The sequence below is a fragment of the Dermacentor silvarum genome, chromosome 1, assembly GCF_013339745.2.
Source record: "Dermacentor silvarum isolate Dsil-2018 chromosome 1, BIME_Dsil_1.4, whole genome shotgun sequence".
NCBI classification, from domain to species: domain Eukaryota; kingdom Metazoa; phylum Arthropoda; class Arachnida; order Ixodida; family Ixodidae; genus Dermacentor; species Dermacentor silvarum.
In genome coordinates this window covers 404,733,201-404,754,440 of record NC_051154.1, presented here as the reverse complement: position 1 = coordinate 404,754,440, position 21,240 = coordinate 404,733,201, and the positions used below count along the sequence as shown (strand labels likewise).

The 21,240-nt window shown below is 43.7% G+C and overlaps 1 protein-coding gene across 1 annotated transcript; it reads right to left on the bottom strand.

The window, feature by feature from the left end:
* Positions 1-4,795: 4,795 nt before the first annotated feature.
* LOC125943972 (uncharacterized) lies at positions 4,796-19,801 on the bottom strand. The gene is made up of 8 exons (XM_049663604.1): positions 19,754-19,801; positions 16,482-16,629; positions 14,313-14,503; positions 9,338-9,446; positions 9,181-9,231; positions 8,604-8,713; positions 6,293-6,506; positions 4,796-4,953 (listed from the first exon to the last, which is right to left on the bottom strand). Exons 1-8 carry the CDS (start codon positions 19,799-19,801, stop codon positions 4,796-4,798), a joined length of 1,029 nt encoding a protein of 342 aa, XP_049519561.1.
* Positions 19,802-21,240: the final 1,439 nt, after the last annotated feature.

The window sequence follows — 21,240 nt, the reverse complement described above, 5'->3', positions numbered from 1 at the left end:
GTTTTGACAAATAAAACCCAAACATTTTATTTAAAGCAAATAGTATTGCATAAGGCCAAATGCTTATATAGAATCATCTGGCAGCAGCTACGTTTAACAAAATTTAATACTGTCTAAAACAAGAAACTTTCAGATGGTCTGAGCAAAAATCTACTTATGCCAAAATTATTGTCATTAATTTTATATGGCCCATTCCGCCTTACTTTCTTTTTAACCAAAGTTATATATGCAGTGCAGGTGCTCCCCACACCTAAAGAAATTGTCACCGTTCCTTAAAGTGCATGGTTTTGTTTCAAATGACAGCACAAGTATGCTTTGCGATTGTTAGCCAATGAAATGATTGTCAAACTTCTTGAAATCACGGACTCCTGGACAGGATAACTAGTCACATTGGGCACCTCTTTCATCAGTTTTTGTCCACAAAATCAAGCAAGTAAAGACATTACCCTGAGTCTGCAACTGTTAATGCGTTCTGTTTGGTAATGATAATTTTATGGTCATTGACCCAAGCCAAGCCAAAAAAGCTCCCTTTCTGGAGCCGAGACAGGTTCCTGAATTACACCATGGAAGGTAAGCTCGTGGGCCCTTCTCCTGCTTCAGAAAGAGCTTACTGCTGGCACGTTACACGATGCAGCTTACTTTCGTCAGTGTTGGGTGAAGTGCCAGTGTTGAAGTTGTCTTTTGCGCAGAATGGCAGTTTCAAGTATAGTGGGCTTGTAGGAAGACAAGCTCAAGATAACTTCCTGGTTTGAACAGGCTGTTTTGGTTATAATACATCAAGCTTTCTTGTGACTGCCCGCACAGGTGGTCCGTTAGTCTCGCTGTGAAGTTGACATTCAGCTGTATGTCCCAGAAGACCCGAATAATGGTCTGCTCTAGTTCACACGCTCTTGATTTTCTGTCAGCACTCTTGAACTCTTGCTGCCAGTAATTTCTTCCCAGCTGGCCGAATTATCTCGAGGCCCCACGCTGACACTACCGATGCTTTCAAGTGTAGACTTTTCAGGATAAGGTTCTTTGCAGGTAAGGTGGCACTTACAGATTTCTATTCTGGACGCGAGTGAGACGAACCAGTAAGTCTTGGTAACAATGTTTTGTACATAAGTTCTGTAGAAGGTATTATCAAGGGTTCGACGAAAATTCATGTAGCCAGCTAACGACTATGAAGTTGTGGTGAATGACCAAGTGCTTATCATCGTGTTAGTGACGATACAATTTTTCGTAAAACGTTTAACTCCAACAGGACTACACACAAGATGTAACCAAGACTTGCCGGTTCATTTCACTCAGGTCTTGAATAGCCACCTGTAAGTGCCACCTTTTTTTAAACCACACTTGCAAAGCCAGGAGTCTTATCCTGAAAAGTCTTCAATTGAAGACATCAGTAGTGTCAGTGTGGGGCCTCAGGATAATTCAGCAAGCCGAGAAGAAATTGCTAACTGTACAAGTAAAAGTATGCCAACAGAAAATGAAGGGCTTGGAAGCCGATGTATTCTTCGCAAAGTGTCAACTACAGGGTCATTGTTCACGAGTTCCTGGATGCGTAACTCCATGCCAACTTCATGCCGACGCTAAGGAAACACCAGGGCAGGCAGTTGCAAGAAAAGAAATTCAGTGCTCTAAGAAAAATGCGGCCACTCAAACCATGAAAGTAATGTTTAACTTGTCTTCTTACAACTACACTGAACCTAAACATGCTGTTTTGGGCAAGGGAACAAACATCAACACTGGTGCCTTGCCTGACTCTATGAGAGTCATCTGCGCCGTGAATGGTGCCGTCAGTGCACTTCCTTCTGAAGATGAGGCCCGCACCTGCACTGTCAGTGTGCTGTACAAATTTCAGAAGCACATCCCACAAGCTTGTCTGCCTAGCAAAGAAGCTGTGTGGGGCTCCAAAACCCATAGAACCAACGAAACAAACCCAAACCTCGTCCTTTCAACTCTCGCTTCATATTGCTGTGCAAGCAGTAAAATTGGATGGTGTTAGTAGTGTTCTGTCCTGTCACCTCCTTGCCTTTCCTATGAATTTTATGCTAAATAAGGCTTTTTCTTGGTGAAAGAGTGCTAGTTTAAGGCATAAACCAGCTCCATGGCAGTTTGCAATTAAGGAATGTAAACATTTGCTGAAAATAGGTCCACGAAGAATATTTCAAAAAGAGCACTTTAAAAAAACACACGTGTATCACCAAGGCCAACCCTTGTGTCTTCTATCTCAACATATTTCTCAAAACTCGAAGCTCAAAACTGATATCCAGGTGCAAGCTCTCCATATCATATTACCTTGTCAATGATGAAGCAAAGCACGCTGGTGCCTGGATGTTGTGGGACCAACTCAGGCGTGGAGATCAGCACTGATCAGCAACACAGCACAGTCTGCTTACACTTTCTCTGCAGGCCCAGCCATACCTGCATTAATACAAATGGGCTTAGTGTCACGTGAGTACAATATAAAAAGTGGCACCGTGAACAAATCAATCCTTGTTTGGTATACATATGAAAAAATGTAGATATTCTCCATATAGCAAGCTTCACTTTGAGTAACAAATCCTGCACTATAAGAAAAATATGATGCATGAGCCATCTATGCAAGAAAATTAATTGAAGATCCCTTTTTCGCCTCCCTCCTCCTCCTTGTGTATAGGTGGCAGTCAGATTAAGTAAAGTAGGCCAGACAGCCACATAGTGTAAGCAAAGGTGGTCACTTGGTGGGCCAATTATGATACCATAGCACGACATGCATTCTGCAGGCACTGCAATGTTAAAGCACCCATAAGCCTAGCAGCATTACCCAATAGGGCTAACCAATAAGTGTCCCCAGCAGCATAACTCAGCATGTCTACCAGGAGGCTTTCATTACACTTTGACAACTATCCTCCTACGGCTCGAGCCCAATTTTTGTCAATAGAAGACAAGCTTTAAGCATCTGCACAAGGGCACTTTAAACAGTACCACAATAGCTTCCTACCTAATCCCACCTTTAAAATGACATTGGTAAGTTCAGTACCATGTGTAGAACCAATCAAATTGTTCTGCAATCAAGTAAGCATCCCCTTTTCATACACGCAAATATCAGCAACACTACTACTGCCACATGGGCATTTTGTAGACAAAAACACCAAGCGCAAGAGGTGAAGCTTGGGCAAGTTGATGATGGCATTTTGATGGTGTTCATGGCACACACATGCCAAAAGAATAAGCGACAGGCAGACAGTGAAAAATAACTGTCCTCTTTCACACTCTGTGTGTCCCTTAGTGCCTTGGAATGTGTGAGCAGTGAATGCCACCATCTGCCTGTCCCTTATCTCCTTAGAAAGTGTGCACTGTGAATAGCATGGAAAGGAACATAAGAGACCAGATAATGCTACAATAGATAAAAGAAAACATGCTCTCTGATGCAACACGTCTTTAAGCAACTTAATTTTCAACCAACATCCTAAGCCTGCCGCGCTTAAAGAACTCACTGAAGAAGTTGCTGTGTAAGACAATAGCTTGCTTTTACAAAAAATAGAGCTAAACTTATTCTATTATTTTTGCAAACTGGTGCTTCAGTACTGTGAAAAGGTGGTATTATTGAAAACCAGCTTAATTTTTGTGTAATAAAAAAGCCTAGTCAGCTACAGAGATCAGGCTTGATATAAATCTGCCAGTGAACACGGTAAATCAATATTTCCATGACTGTTGAGGTAAAAAGAATCGTTGACAAATTCCCAACACACTATGCATGTTTTGGAGAAGACAGTGCTTTTCTACTGCAAGCATTTAACAGGGCCCCAGTGAATACAGTATGATATAACTTATTGCAGGACATTTCAAACAGATCCTCTTTATGGCTTCTTAGGGACTTGGGTAATGAAGAGTAAGTGCAGCGACATCTCTGAGCACCTCAAAGACAATACTGGTGATTACATGGCAACACAACTGCTGACATGCAAGATAACTTTCGGGCAGTGTTGTCTCATGCCACATCAATCAGACAAAACTTTAAAGGGACACTTAAGGGAAAAATAATTATTTGAGATGCATCATTGAATTACTCTTCCGCAAACCCAGAAAGACTGCAGTTATCCACAAGTAGAGGCTTGATAAGCTAGAAAATACACAAGAACGATATACAGGTGGTGAAACCACAATAAAGTTCCCACACCTGCTGGCTGTCTGCTAAGGCCTAGTTAATTTGTTTTTGGCAAAAATTGACTATATTGCATTCTAAAAGAGGCAAGAACTGAACTTAGCAATTTTGGAGCAAGTGTACTGAACCGCAACAGCCAAAATATACGAAAATACTCTGGAATGCATGATGTCCTCCAACGTACGATGTTTACCCTATTGAAAATTTGCCCGATGCTGGGCATGCTGGAATCCATCATCCATCATCGTGGTGAATTATGGTAATGGGCATGCTGGGCGATGGGCATGCTGGGTGATGGGTGGAATGCTGGGTGATGGGTGGAGTGCTGGGTGATGGGGTGGAATGCTGGGTGATGGGTGGAATGCTGGGTGATGGGTGGAATGCTGGGTGGCACGCTGGGTGGTCGGTAGCACGCTGGGTGGCATACTGGGTATGACAGTGGGCACATCAGGTCGAAGGCAAGGTGTGTAATGAATCAAAGGAGCAGCCATTGCACTTGGGAAGCTCATGATGGGCTGTCTTCATGTGTTCTTGAGTCTTGCAAAGTGTGCAGTCTGTGTCTTACATGTGGCCAAGTATGCCGCTACATTTTCATGCCATAAGAAATCACTATATATCACCATAATATGTTGCATATCCTTACACTTTATTAAAAACATTTAATAATTAAGTTTGGGCTATTCCAGTCTTGCGTACGCGCTTGCCCTGGTGACCTGCTTCTGTAAAGAAGCTCCGGAGGTGCTTCCTTACAGAAGCAAGGCGGTGCTCAGGAGGTGGTGCTGGTGGCCCCATGGGATGCTCGCTGATGTACTTCTCCAGGCAGTCTAAAAGAAGAGTGCAATATAAAAATAAATTGTTTTTTCAACAATTTGTAGTAATAAGTGAATGAAGGAAATCTGCAATTACTCAAGCAAGAGATTCAACAAGTTTCAGATAATACAATGCAGCATATATTATAGAAACATGCTACTCGGCACGCATGGGAGAGCAGGCGTATTTGCACAGTGAGAATGCATAAACATGCATCACATTGTTTTGCCAAGTTGCAAAATCCACGCCTCTTCTCAGCAGGAGGTGGCTTTACTGCAAAGTTTAGTCATACGGCAGCTGTATTCAAAGCCCCTTCAAGCTGACTTCTTGCTTCCGATTTTGCATAATTTGCTCTTCAACCACCCAAATTCCTGTCAGATTTGGAGAGCCAAGACATTGCTAGACTGTCTCACGCATGCAGGAGAGCTGCAAGGTGCGACCTCTGTCATCTGCTACCGTTTACTTGTTGCTCGAACCTTTACCTCGTACAGTAGGCAATGAAGTGGGTTGTAACTTTAACATTAGCCATGTAGGCAAAAATTTTTTTATGTCAAAGACGTAATCATGGCTGGTTTGCATGCTTTATTTAGCTGCCAATGATGGCAACCAATGTTTCAGTGTTTTTAAAACTCCATAATGCTTTTTTGCTAAGGTAGCCTACATCTTCAGTGTAAAAAAGCCTAAGGAAGCATCTTAAAATACAGAGCAATCTCTTATGCTTGTTTGTTCCTAAAACCCATTTTTGCAGCAAACGCTATTTGCAGCAAACTGTTGATGCCAGTACAAGAGTTACCAACACTTCGATTCATAAAACAATTGAAACTGCGCAGAAAAACAAGACCAGTTACAGCCACACTATGTAGTCATCCGTTCTAATCCAGGCTGACAGAGAGTTCTAGAACTTTGTATGATGCCCAGCACCTTGATCTTTTGTGACACTGACGACAGGCATGAAAATTTATAGGAAGCTTCACACAGGACAAGCTCTGCTATACATGTCATAGCATACATGTACCACTAATGTGCAAGGTCTTTTGTTAGTGTAGTAATTCTTTCCTCATTTTTATGCTCAAATAAGACACATGTAGCCATCTGACTTTCTTGATTGCATTAGTTGTCATTCAAACCGATTATAGGGTAAACTGCGGACAATTTTCGCAAGACACCAATGTCTCGAAATTATCGTATGCTGATTTTACAGTGCATATATGCGGCACAAGAAAAAGACATACCTAAGGGCACTTGCATCATTCTTTGCCATTTCTTTCCGTTGTGTGTACATCAACACTAACTCATCCAGATAACTTTCAGATATACAGTCATGTTTCTTAAATTAGGTGACTGTTTACTTACTCTTCACAGCAGCCACTTTCGCTGGTGTTGCTGGAAGCTTCCCGGATGCGTCAGAGATGGTCCGACAGGCCTGCCCAGTCAGGCTTCTCTCCCCAGCTTGCGTTGCTGACCACAGGTGCCGTGCCACGTCTAATGTGCACTTGGCATCTGAGGTAGACTTCATTATGTAATGCCACTTGTTTAGTGGCATCACAATGCCCGCGCCAATCTGTACCTGCAATAGATATGAAGTATTGTTTTCTCTGACCAGTACGCGCAACACTAAAACACGCTTGCATAGGTTAGGTCCTTTGATTTCGGATTAAACCCCATAATTTTCTACTTCTGCACCTCGAATAAGGTTTATAAAAATGGGGTTAAACCCACTCTTATTAGAGAATTAACCTTTCTGTAAAGGATAACAATACATGCAAGTGTTACTAAACTAATAAAAGTTGCCCACCTTGTGAGCAGCAAGCAGTCATATTTTATACAGCTAATTTAACCTTGCAATAAGGAAATTGATGGAGAAAGCAAAAAAATTAGTTCAAATAGGCGCAGTGCCACGCAGAGAACAGTGCAAGAACAAGTGCCATCGTGGCCTCCGAGATTGCAAGCAGTGTCACAATGCGAACAGAACATAAGAGAACCATGTGCGCCGGTCTCCAAAGGCCACCATCATTATATACTGCACGGCCTCGTTCTGAAGCACACTGGAGGCATGCCTTGAAAGCACGATTACCCTTGCATGGCTGAAAAAGAGTGAATTTCCTTGTGGCTTCTGAAATTCACATGCAGCACTCACTCATCTTAGCCATGACTAAACTGAAGCAGAGTATGTGCCTAGTCCCGCCGCAATTTCAAACTTCAGAACTTGGCGCACACCCTCCTTTTACTGTGATCGCGTTTCACATGTTTGTTATAACAGTACGGTGCTATTGAATATGTTCATTATGTGTGGACGCAGTTTGAACAGGCATGGTCATAAAATCGTAAATACAATAAAATGTGGTCATTTTACCCATAATTCGTTATATCTGCGTTTGTTATAAGGGAGAATTGGGGGGGGGGGTATTCTGTAAGAGTCCACCTAGTGGGCCATCCACTTCGGCTGTGGCGATTGGTTCCAGCAGCAAGTGCGAGGAGACTGGCTAGCTCCTCCTCGCGCATACCACTGGAGCGAATCGCCACAGCCGAAGTGGATAGTCCACTAGGTGGATGGACTAGGCATGGAGAGGTTTGCAGCACACACTTCAGCGACGAAGCATGCGCTACAAACCTTCAGTGGTGGCGCCTTAGGCTTGCCGATCCAGAGCTTATTCACAGCTCATTTCTTCTTAAGACACGCGTAGAGCGGAAACGAATGAAGCCTTATCTCATCCTTCACCGCTCGGTTGGTGCACTGAGACACGCAGCACATTCTGTTGCTGTTATTTTTTTTTCCGTGGCGAAGGTACAAGCTGTTAACACAATAGATACGCATCTGCAGAGTCACACAGTAACACTGTGCGGATACTCTGAAATATTTATCTCGCTGGCCACTACGCAGTGCGACTGTCTGCGTGCATTTGCGAATACTGCGCACGGGGACACTGTTATCGCCCTTGGACTTTTTACTGAACACTGCGGTGACCACAACGGCAGAAGTGCCACTGGAGCATCCATATCATTTCTATCGCAATTATATAGGAATGGCACCCATGTGCATCAGCGTGATCTGCGTTCACGAAGTGAAACATCAGAAACTTTTTTAAATCGCTTGCCAAATGAACAGGTGCATCTTATAAACCGGTGCGACTTGTATACGTTTTTTTTCTGAAAGACTGCCGTTTTAGGGGAGTGCGACGGTTTGTTTTTCTGAAAGACTGCGGTTTTAGGGGAGTGCGACTTATAGACAGGGAAATACGGTAATTATGCACCTGACGAGCAAAGACGTTTTAAGAGGCCTCGTAAATTTCTGCATGGGACACAATACTTTGTCTGTAATCATACCCTGCTGATGTTAATGTGTCTACTGCTTGAATAAAAGGTTTGAAGAGCAGCACGAGTGTTTTGCAGTATCTGTGCCTTTCCATAAGCCCTTTTTTTTGCTGATAACAAGTTTCACAGTTCAAACTAGCCCATTATCTAGCTTTACCCGTTTCAAGTGACAAACATGAGGCTGACTTTTCTTGAAGCCGATGTAAGTCTTTATTTGGAGTCAACAGTGTTTAAGCAGTAACGTCACATTCCTTTTGTGTGGCAATTATTGATGATACAAGGACCCTTTTCCCTGACATTCCATTGGAAAGCATGTCTATGAAGACAAAGTGAAAGAAAAAGTTGGCCTCACCTGTCCATCGACAGTTGAAAGCATTCCACCAGTGCATGGAGACCCTGGGTGCACAGCAACAGCCAATTGAGCAGAGTGTACAAGTACCCCTGCCGTGCTTGTGGCCTCCACTGCAAACAATGGCAACATTCATTAAGCACATATAGTGGTCATAGCAGGCTTTCAGTGCATAAATCATAGGAAAACATGGACATAAACATAGGCCGACCAACATTTTAGTGCGATTCAAGCCTGACATGCGCAGTCGCAATTTTAACTTGCCTAATCCAGTGTGTTGTTAAGCCACATAGTCACCAGATAAGTAAATTCTTTAATGTAGTTTTGCTTGGAGAAATAGTAGACACTTGTGCACGTTAGCAGCAGGGACCGTGCATTATTGCAGTGATTATACTAAGCAAATGTGGACTACTAAGAACTTGCATAATGTGCATACTTGCTTTAAAGGAGTGCAGTTAATGGTTTTTTACAAAGCCTTCATTGCACTAGCATATGTAACAGAAAGTTCTATCCTGCCATAATGAAACCACAGTTTGACATATGACATGCTTCCTCCATTAACTGAAAAATGCTCACTCACCCCCAGCTTCAATCATCATCATTGGAGCCTGAGCGCTCTCAGTCGACACACCTGCACAGACAAAACCTCGTGTAAGAGAGCTCTTGCTTTTGTGTCTTGACCAGTTCAAGATGCCTGACATGTTTTCTCTATTAAATAAAAAGAAAAGCTCACTCACCTGCCGGCTCAATTCTCATTGGGGGTGGCGAATGGCTCCCGCCTGTCACACCCAAGTCTGCCGACTCGAACACTCCTGCATAGACATGAGCTATTGTGGAAAACTTGGACTGGTTCCGGTGTCCACAGCAAGGAATGTGAAAAACAAAAACAAACAAGAAACAAGCGCATGCTTCGCGCAGACAAGTGTCGCTTAGCAACGTGGAGACGCATCTCGCCCTTCTTTCGCGCTTCTGCACCGTACTAGCTACACGCGCGGAGAAAGGTAACCTCCGTACTCTCAGGAATGCTGCACGACCGCACTTTGCACTTTCCAGACGTTTACTCGCGCTTTTCTTAGTAATAGTTCAGGTGTCCGTCCCGAGTGAGATAGTTGCAGTGCCCACGGAAGGAATGTGAAAAACAAACAAGTTTGCGCTTTGGAGGCTACAGGGAGCTGCCCTTTCATCAGTAGTTTTTCAGTGCCTGTTCTACTTGCGTAACTCAGTGTTATACCATGCATCGGTGGTGCATGGCAGCGGGATCTATAGAAAATAGTAGCAGCGCATGCCAAGAGCCAACAGCGACGTTTTTGTGGATAGCTGAAATTGTGACAACTTATGAACTGATGGGTTGATGGGCGGAATGGTTAATTTTGTGGATTTCACTATAACAACCTTTCCGATAATGAATGATTTACCGCGGTCCCCTAAGTTCGTTATATTGAGATTTCATTGTATGTGCTTGGAGCTAGTGCTTGGAGCCTTTGGATTTAGTGGGACGTACACCCATAAGAGGCCAATGTTTGAGCTGATGATGACGTGTCTTGCTTGATGTTAGCCAGTGCTTGCTACCGTTGTAAATACACCCTGTAAACAGTCTCCCTACTGTGCTTCCACGTAACATTAATTTGGTTGAGTTGCGGGGCAGACACCACCTTGAGTCTACCTCCATGCTGCCAGGGGACAACACGTCGCCGTCAGCTACGCCTGCGACCACCACCCAGTTTAATACCTCCCACAGCCCAACTTTTGGGACAAACAGCATTGACGAAGATGAGTGGCTCAGCATGTACGAGAGTGTCAGCGAACAGAATGCCTGGGATCAACTACAATGCTGGCCAACATCATATTTCACCTCGGCAGAACCCCTCGCATCTAGTTTCGAACCCACAAGGACGATCTCACCAGCTGGCACCTTCAAGCAGGAGCACCGCAACCTATTTGACAACCCATTTGGTCAGCAGTGCCAAGAAACAACTGACAGCACGTACCCAGACATCAACTGAGCCTTACTTGTACATCCAGGACGCACTGGCCTTGTGTCTACAAGTTGACCAGGAGATGACCAAGGCTGACAAGGTCACTGGCATTTTGAAGGGCATCACAGATGATGCATTTCATCTGCTAGTCTTCACAACCACAAAGGGAGCTATGCACAGCTAAGTGGCTGCCAACACATACCTTCATTAAATTCGAGTGTTCTCTGAGGCAGTCATTAATACAACGGCCAGTTTGGCCAATGTAGCATCGACCGCAGGAGAGGGGGATCTCGTACACTTTGTTGTGGCAGCAATAAACTGGCTTTTTAGTGTGTTTCTTATCACATGTGTGGGGCCTCGTGTCTTCCTTATTCACTTTTTGGCACATACTACAGAACTTGTTTCTTGCCGAAAAAACAACTCTAACGGCGGCCTTATGTGCTACTTTTCTTTATACGATGAAACACCTGGTGCAAATAGGGAATGACCGCGGTTCTTGAATGCTAACTTTTCTCGTTTTAATTGTTACGTTTTATAGGTTTTGGCTGTTTTAAGTCTGCTAAAAGACATTCGACAATGGTGGACAGCAAATTGTCCAGGTAGCCTGCCATTCGCAGTCTGAGCACCTGGGAATCAAAACAGCTGCGCATTGTGTCAAGGCACGACTGTGACAAGGCAGCCCCTAAACAAAATTTGCCAATCGCACGCTTAACAAGTTTTGAATGCGCCAAGCTGTAAGGTACGAGGCTCTTCTTGGTTGGAGTGGGAGGGCATATTTAAGTCTGCTAAAAGACATTCGACAATGGTGGACAGCAAATTGTCCAGGTAGCCTGCCATTCGCAGTCTGAGCACCTGGGAATCAAAACAGCTGCGCATTGTGTCAAGGCACGGCTGTGACAAGGCAGCCCCTAAACAAAATTTGCCAATCGCACGCTTAACAAGTTTTGAATGCACCAAGCTGTAAGGTACGAGGCTCTTCTTGGTTGGAGTGGGAGGGCATACTACAGTATAGACCACTTATAACGTAACCGCTTATAGTGCAGGACCGGATATAGTGCGGTCTTTTCAGACTCCCGTTAATTTTCCCATAGCACTCTATGTATACGCGTATCGCTTATAGTGCAGTTGCGGGAAACGAAACACTGGTTACAGTGCGGCTGCCTGCCAGTACGGAAGTCAGCGGAGACACAGAACGCTCCCCTCAAACGGGCGCCCCAAGGAGTGCTCGAGGAAGAAAGAGAGACGAAGTGGAGAAGAGCATGTGGTGCGAACGAACAGCCAGTGAGGCTGAAACCAGAATCTTGAGTGCGAGTCGTGAAATATCACGGCGCGCATAGCGAGCTACGGCCACGAAACTGCCAAGGCCGGACAACACTCGCTTCACGATAACAGCAACTCCGCCGCTTCGGTGGCTCCCCCCGCCCTCCCTCGTACCTCCCTCACTTTCAACGGTCACCATGTGCGCCCGCCGCCGTGCAGGCGCCGCCGCTACAGCCGGCCCGGCGCCAGCTCCCCGAAGTTTCGTTTTCTGCAATTATCAGGAAGCGGGCGTTGGCCGGCCTGAGACAGCGCCGCTGCCACAGCGTGCAAGGTCAACACGTGACTAGAAAGTAGAGGAAGCATAAAGGAGAAAGAAGGGTTCACTGCCATTTTCTACGCGTGGCTACGGTAGCGTGGCTGAGACGTCGGCACGTAGACGCATGTTCTGGCGCAACGCAGAATCGGCGACCTTGCCATTTGAGAGAGGGTGAAATTTCCGCCGCATATTTTTTCTTCCTTTTTTTTTGTTTTGTTCCACGCGACATTGAGGGGTCTGTAAGCTTTTACTCTATGGCGGTGCCGGCGCAATGCCGGTCAGAGGCGCCGCCGTGTGATCTGGTTCGAATTAACGAGATTCGTCTGTAAATTGAATGCAAACATTCTAGCCGCATTCCTCCACTGTCGCATATGCGTGGCGGCTCGGTGCACATAATTTGCATATGTTCAGGCCTTGAAAATGGTTGCTTTGGTTATAGTGCCGTACCACTTATAGTGCGGATATTTGCGACTCCAGCGACTTACGTTATAAGCGGTCTACACTGTATCAGCACGTACATGGTCAGATAAAACAGTTAAAGATCAAGGAACCTAAGTTTGTTATTATCTATAAATTCAGTAGTTCTAGTTTCTTCATGCAGGAATGAAACACGTTAACAATTTGTCCAAAGGAACTCGCGTATCTTGCACGTGGATGATGACGACCATTTAGTTGTGCTGTGTTTGCATTCTCCATTGTGGCTATCTTCCTGATAATGTATTCCTACTATGATATGTTCTCCTCTCCCTCCTGCCTATTCAAGCCCCTGTATATATTGCTGTGTGCACAATAAAATATCGGTTGAAAGTCAGCGCTTCGTCTGTCTCAGTCATGTCCCGTTGCTCAGTGCTGTTGTTTTCATCAAACCTGACTTACTCGCAATTTAATTGTTTAGAAATGCTTGCCGATAAGGTACAATCCACAAAGAATGTTCTGCCAGTTTGGAGTTATTTATGCAGCTAAAGCTTTAATATCTCAAATTTACGAAATTTACGATTTAACAAAACTTTTCGCTCCAGGTACGACTTAGTTATATCGAGGTTTGACTGTATTAGTTCCGCTGTTAGGCAATTCAATTGCAGATGCACGTGAGGTATGATGCCACACACACCTTTCACAAGTAAAATTATCTCCAATGACATCAAGCATGCACTGGCTTTGCAAAAGCTGTAAGCAGCTATCAAAGTTTGCAGAAAGTAAACAAGGCAAGTAAGAGGAATATGTGCAGTCGCAAGAACAAGTTTGAAGACCATGGCATCAGCAAAAAAATTAAAATATATACTCTAGCGCAGCTCCGCTGCCTGGAAATAGTTTAATACATTGTGTTGGTCAAACACGCACACGTAGATGTGCACTCTTGATTTCAGTCGGAACACCCAGACTGCGAAAAAAAAAGAATATCGTGGCACCTTTGGACCCCAAACTGTTGCTCGCGACTGTACATTGTCAACAGTGTCAACACTGTACAGTGTCAACGGTCACAGACAAAAATGGCCCTTGCATTTGTAATGCCCGTATACTGGTCTGTTACATACACTTACTGAAACTGCAGCACAGAAAGAGTAGTTTTCAAGCTACACTTTTGCTAAGTAATGGCTTCGTGTAGGTGAGTCAAGCAGCACTTTTTCTACACCAATTAATAAAATGGCGATTTCCTGCACTAGCTACACTCTCGTAGACAGTGCAGGTAGAAAATTAGCATAGCTTGCACTGGAGGCGCAATGCCAAAGAGACAGCGGAGCTTATGGGCACCTAGCTAGTCCTGGCTTTTGGGCTAGGCTAAGCACTACCAACTCATCCCCAGCATTTCTCAGGATTTATTGATTATTGATCGATTAGTTATTGATTGGCTATCGATGACTGACTAAGTAGTACCAACCATGCATAGCTAGATTTAGCCAGGCTCAACTTTGCTAGTTCACAGGAGTATGTGTCGTGCTTGGACTCCTTCTGGACTACTGCCAGGATCGGTCCACATTTTTTGTTGACAGATTACACTCAACATAAACAGCTCCGCCTGTTAAAAAAATTGCATTACTCCCAGTCAGTCACATACTTCGCTTATCAGGTGACACACGCATAACATTTTTTTAACATGATTGACACTATATGGGCCGTGAAAAAAAGGTCCGCAAGCAGTCCAAAAACAGATAAGCATACAGGAATAACAGTACCTTCATTCAAAGATGGTGTGCTGGTCGCTTCGTTGGTTTTTTCATGAGCACCCAAGTCTTCTAGTAGCTGCTGGTGGCCCACAGACAAGTTGTCGGCACACATGCTCTCTGCATGATTACCATGGAGAGCGCGGGCACTGGCTTCGGCCTCCTTTTCAGCTTTGCCATGAGCAATCTCTGCATTTAAATTCATTAATGCGCTGTTCAGATAAATGCGAACAAAAGACTGCTGTACACTTCAATTTGCAAAAAAAGTTCATTACCGCCTGCCACTGCTTCAGAAACATGAGGAACAGGTCATAAATTGAGTACAAAAAGTGGATTCCAAAAGGTATGCCTAGCATGGAATAAGGTGCCATCATGCAAGGGTTGCGATGTAGGCTTGTTGGTACATCTTGACAAAAGGGGATTAGAAACACCATGACAAATGAAGGCATAGTGGACACACAGGCCCTACTATCAGCAATAGTGAGCTTAGTTCCTTGACCAAGCTGAACTAAAGTGCCTTTAGGATGCAACGACCCTGAAATATTAAAATAATAATTTTGGGGTTTTATTACGTGCCAAAACCATGATCTTAATTAAATGAGGCACACCGTAGTGGGGGACTCCAGAATATTTTGGACCACCTGTGATTCTTTAACGTGCACCTAAAGCTAAGTACACAGGCGCTTTCGCACTTTGCCCCCATCGAAATGCGGCCGCTGGGGTCAGGATTTGATCGCACGGCCTTGTGCTTACCAGCCCAACACAATAGCCGCTAAGCAACCACGGCGGGTGCCTAAATGATCAAGCTACTCAGCTTCAGTTAATACAGGCCAGTGGCTTCAGTTTCTGCCCACAGTAACTCAAACTCGTAAACTCTAAGAAACATTCGGGAGGGTCGCCAGGTATGACTAGGGCACATCCACAGTGGCCATTAATAAATAACTTGGTATCAAGCCAAGATTATCCTGAATGCAAATATCAACAGCAATTTTTATGAACAAGAACTTTGTGTGAAAAATGCACGAAGAACTAGCTGGGAATTCTATATGGCTTTATGTGCTGCAGGCTGTCAAACAAACTATTAAATTAATTAAACTGAATTCTGGAGTTTTATGTGTCAGAACCATGACATGATTACAATTAAGGCACACTGTAGTGGGGGGACTCCGGATTAATTTTTACAATCTGGGGTTCTTTAATGCACACCCACTGCACGGTACACGAGCGTTTTTTCGCATTTTGTCCCCATCGAAATAAGCCGCCATGGTTAGGATTTGGTCCTGCACCCTCGAGCTTAGCAGTGCAACACGAAAGCCATGACGCCATCATGGCAGACTGTCTAGCAAATATCATGACTAAGTGGAATATATCACAACTGTGAGAAGTCAACAGATAATAGCCAAAGAAAGCATTGTGGAAGTTTAGTTGCAAGTTTAAATGAAGCTGCAGAAATGGTAAATTAAAGGAAAATTTAAATGGACGAAAAAACCTGCCGCTGGTGGGGGCCAAACCCTCGACCTTTGTATAATACATGCATTTAGTGCAAGTTGTAGGTTCAGTCCCCACCAGCAGCAAGTTGTTTTTCCATCCCTTTCATTTTCTTTTGCTTTACGATTCCTACACTTTAATTAAAACTACAAATAACTTTCCCTATGCTTTCATTACCTTTATTATGTTGTTGGCTTCTTATGGTTGTGATTACCAAAGATCAGGCGCCTCGGTTCCCCTTCTCGTTCCGGTGGAATATTGTGATTTTTGCAAATGGAGCACAGAGTAAATAAATCTATGAAATCATTGTAAATTTATCCCTTATGTATGCATGCACACATTTCGATGGCAGTGCTGCACGTAGCTGGCATGATGAGACAATATCTCGTTATCCACACGTGCTTGGGGAATGAATGAAAGAATGAATTTCGTTAATATCTAGCAGGAGCATATTCTTATTCATCGCAAAGAAGTACCAGCAGTAGCACGCTATCGGAAAGTGTGCATGTGCTCTCCAGTGCTCATGGGGAAAAAAAGCTTTAAGCCAATGAGTACCGAATTGGAGAAGCAAGCCGTCCAACTGCTATCTGTTGCTGTGCCTCCTAACAGATTTCATTATGGTGGCCACTATTTGTTGTTGTAGGGCGATAGGTTACTGAGAAGTGCATAATGTACTCACCAATCTTTTCGAGCAGAGCATTCGTTAACCTTTTGTTGAGGTCCACTGCTTGTATGAGCTCTCGCTTCAGTTTTTTAAGTTCTTTCGCTTGTTCTTCAATGGTGGCTTTTAACTTGGCGACCAGCTCTTCTCGTGGTGGTTCAGTTGCCTAAAAGTTTAAGCAGTGCAAAAAAATAAGACGGATCACTATAAAATACCGAGTGCTGTGCTTCTGGCCATTTTGACAGATAATGTGGTTTTAAAACTCCTCTATGTTCTGTTCCTACCTTATGCTGGTGCAAAATTCGCTCATGCAGAGCTTCTGTGGCTGCCATCCTCTGTTTTTTTGCCTCCCTTGGTGTTGGCTCCTTCTACAGAGGCAAGATAATAGAGAGCACGAATGAAATGCTACCTCAAGGATATGTACTTATAAACCTATAAGCATATTTAAATGTTCTTTGCCTCATTTTTTACAATTTGGTAGGCAGGTATGTAGCTTCCTGTCTCGCCTCCCTTTAATAAGAAAATGTGGGACCAATGGTGGAATCGCACCATTGGTCACACAAGCTCAGCAGCCTGGTGTTCTAACTAGGCTATGATCACACGCATGCTTCTCTAGCTCTTTGAACACTCGGTGCATGTTCTCCATGCCTTTTTCTTGTCTTCTTCCCCTGTGACCGCTCGAGCTTTCAGGTGCCGGGTAACACTGTACTTTCTCCGGGGCCGGCCCATTTTTACGAGTACTTTTTTCACTAGCAGTTTACGCGCTATAGAAACTACAACACTGTACCAATTTCATGCCTGCCAGGCTAATCATAACTTATCTCTTCACTGGAGTAGAAATCTCATCATTTTGACATACCCTACACGACATAGCCCAAAGTATGAATGATTATATAACACAGTTGCTGATGACATCACAATAAGTGTTTCTCTCGCTTAGTTTGCCCGCTACATCTATGCAGAACACAACAATCACCATATCGTAATGTCATGACAAACGGCCAGCAATGGAAATGGCAATCCACAATGGCCAGTCCTGCCATTGATGCCATATGATTCTTTTCAACGTGGTCGTCATGCTGCTGTCCTCACAGAAGCATACGCTCACTAGCCACACACACAAATAAATTTACAAAAACACGCTCGTCCACCTGGTTTCACTTAGTGGAACTTCAAGCAATGCTGAATAGCCAGATACCTGCAAAATGCTTCGCATAACATGGATTTCCACAGTGAGTGCATTATCTGCAGAATTTTTTAGTAGCTGGCAATGCATTCATTATATCACTGGTATCTTGATAAAACTTTGAATGCCACGTAACTAGCATGCAAACTCCTGGTGGTGTCGAGATAAATAAGTGGACAAGTAATGACTAGACCTTCAAATGACTATAGCGCTCACAAATACTCACCCTTTGCTTGCGAGGTCCTAACATGCCAGTCTCCACCTTAATCAATCGAGGAAAAGGTTCCCTCATTTTTTTTAGTTTTATGTTCAGGGCCTCCAGGGTGTCTGAAACCAAAACAGCACAATAGTATCACTTCACACTTAACTACAGTCAAAAGTACCAAGTGCATGCAGCTACACAAGGATGTACAAAATAATTCTAAATTAAAGATGGTGCTGCAATCAGCTGAACACAATTATATTCATGAAAATTCGCTTGCACTGCCTTTCTTTTACCCAAATTTCATGAATACCCGAAGAGTCAGAGAGACTAACAGCCACTGTACTATTCAATTCTTTTTCATAGACTGTACTGTACTATCGAGGTCCAATAAAATTGAAAGAACAAAATGTGAAGCCGAAGCATACATGCAGGTAAAGGGCATGCCGTTAGCCAGTCATTGTTGTAAAAAGTGCATGCATATGTTTTAGCACAAAATGCATGGCTGCTAACAGTATTGCTTTATTCAATGCTTGCTTTACATATCCCACTGCAGCAGTGCCATTTCCACTTGCCAATATTGTTACAGTGAATACAACTATCAACGCTCATGCTGCGTGATATTGCTCACATATGCTCAGTTCATGACCTGCATCACTGTGCTTTTGCTCCCACAATCAGAGATTCCAGTGTTTAATCTTAATTTATATAGCACCAGGAATATGTTGCACTACAACTGCAGCAATTGCACAGGAGTAACAATGAATCATAACTATGCTTTTGCCACATGTCCCCTCTATTCGCATTTCCCTCACTCTAAATAGTACCAATTAAGTTGTTGTAGTTGGTGGTAAATTATAAGGATAACAGAAAAGGAAGAGAACAAAATCACTGCTGACTGCCTTGTAACCTTCCAGTGTAGTCTCCTGAACCTCAAGAGAAGTCAGTAGTCAGCAAAGCAGCAATGTATCTTCAGTGTCTTCACAATAACAAGAAACACAATGGCTGTTAGTCCCAAGGCATGTGTGACTACAATCTAGGTATACTATTTCGTGTCCTGCCATAAATACAAGACATTGCCTGCTTATGTCCCTGCAAACCACTAAGATCATCAATGATTTGCCAATAAATTAGCCTGAATTGCACTGTTCGTAAACAATACAAAGCAGGAAAAATATTCCATCTCAGAATACATCGCCTTGACCCGCTTAGCCGTTACTACTATGAACTCGAGTAATCATGACAAATGATTGAGCAGAGCAAAATGCCCAGGCAACAAATTGCAAATCAATTAAATATGAAAAATACAAAAAAGGCCTTGTTGAACACATCTTGAGACTTGTTTGCAACAACCTTTACCCTCAGGAATAAGGCATTGACGCGGAGAGTCTCGGGTATGCAAAATTCCTGTGACAACTGTTTCGCCTAACTGTCCACGTATGCGCACCACACGAGAAATCAGCGACTTCAGTAAAACCAACATAGACTAATGATGGATACGTCTATCCATTGAGGTTACGTGATATTGCATAATGTCAACGCGCGCACGCACACATTTGCGCGACATGCGCGCAAGCACACATTACCGCAGTGCACAGGTGATACGTTAATGCCCTGTGGCACGTTGCTAACACCTATCTTGCATATACTAAGGCACATCAGGCGGTTCCTAATCTCAAGACAGTGAGGTACACTGCCAGCATTCGGACGAAATTTCTACAGGGCTCTATTACGAAGCCCTGCGGTGGTTCTCGCCAGCTTCGCAAGATTTAGTAAATATAAGCGCCCTGCCATGTGGACCAACAAAGCTCTAGACAGCCAGTCGCGCATCGATGGAAACTACAAAGACCCAAAAATTGCGCAGTGTAATAATATAAACACCGAGAAGCAAGGTACACTCACCTGCGAGGGCATGAACAAAGGCCGGGTAATAACCTTCAGTGCTGCCATTCTCACTGCACCAGTGAGCTTGCAGTTCCCTTGTTTTAGAGAAATCGTCCTCGTCTTCCGGTTCAAAAGAGTTTATGAGCCGTACAGGTATCACTGCCCGATAATTATCACTATATTTCACGTATGCAAGCATTGCAGACTATGTACAAAACCCACCAAATCAGCACCTCACTGTCTCAACCAACGTCGCCTCTAACACACGCAGTCTACACGGCTACGGCTACGACTTTGTCTTCGCCCGTCTACGACGCCACATGCGTGGACGCCTGGTGGACGTCCTGCAACCCTGCCTTGATGTAGTACGTTGATGTAGCCTTGCCCCTATCCCTCGCTTACAAAAATTAAACAAAAATAACATTTAACAAATAAAATAACATTAATAAATAACATAAATAAACATTTACTGTGGCACCTAAAAATTCTTCCATGTTGTAAAATACATTAGGAACTCCTCACATTCTTGATTTTCGATTAGAGTGGCTTACGTATTGCATTTATAGGTTAATGATTTATGTAATAACTTCCAAAATTCGCCACCGCCCGCACCGCCACATTTCGGAGGCTATGTTTATTTATTATTATTTACAATGTTACACAGGGCTTCCGAGGAAACATTAAGTGAAGGGGGCACTAGAGCAATAAGCAGAGTCATGTCAGCAGACAACTACCATACAACAACTAAAACAAGCAAAAGCACAAACGCTTTCTGCCTCGTCACGTGAAACCATAGTGTCATACAATAATTATTGGATGAAAATGTGTGTGAAACTACTCTCGTGCGTTTTGCACACACGCACTAGATGCTAGATGTGCATATCCGGTAAGCACATTGACCATATCACGCGTCAAATACAAGCTGTGCTTCGAAAAAATAACAGTGATAAAAACGTGGTTGACTTCTCGTTTGCTCATTGCCCACCTCATTCTCATCATACGCATATACGTTCGCTCTAGTGTACGATTATGGATGTCCATTTGGCTCGTTTTAACGCCGCACATACATAAAATCGCGCGACTCTTTGTCTTCTCCTGTGCTCTCTGTAAAGGTGTGCCGCCTCAGAAAGTACGATGATTGCGTTTCGCTGCTCAATCTTCCTCCCTTTCTGCACCTAGCTCTTAAGCAATTTTCCCGATTACCATCTGCAGGGTAGCAAACCAGACTTCTTTCTGGTTCCACTTACTTTTGTTCAAGGCTACAATAAATTAATATCAACAAACGAGCATGACGTCTCATCGACTTTATTACGGGCCGGGCACGTGTTTTCGTGGACGTGCTCTATCCGCAAGTAATGCATTGTTTTCCTTTACACAAATCATAATGTTAGCGAAGTAGTTTGTGCGGCTCTGTAATTATTGCTCAGCTATTATATTTATATTATTGTATCTATTTGCATTTCAGTAAGGCCGGGATCGCTGTTTCGATAAGTAGAAAGGAAAAT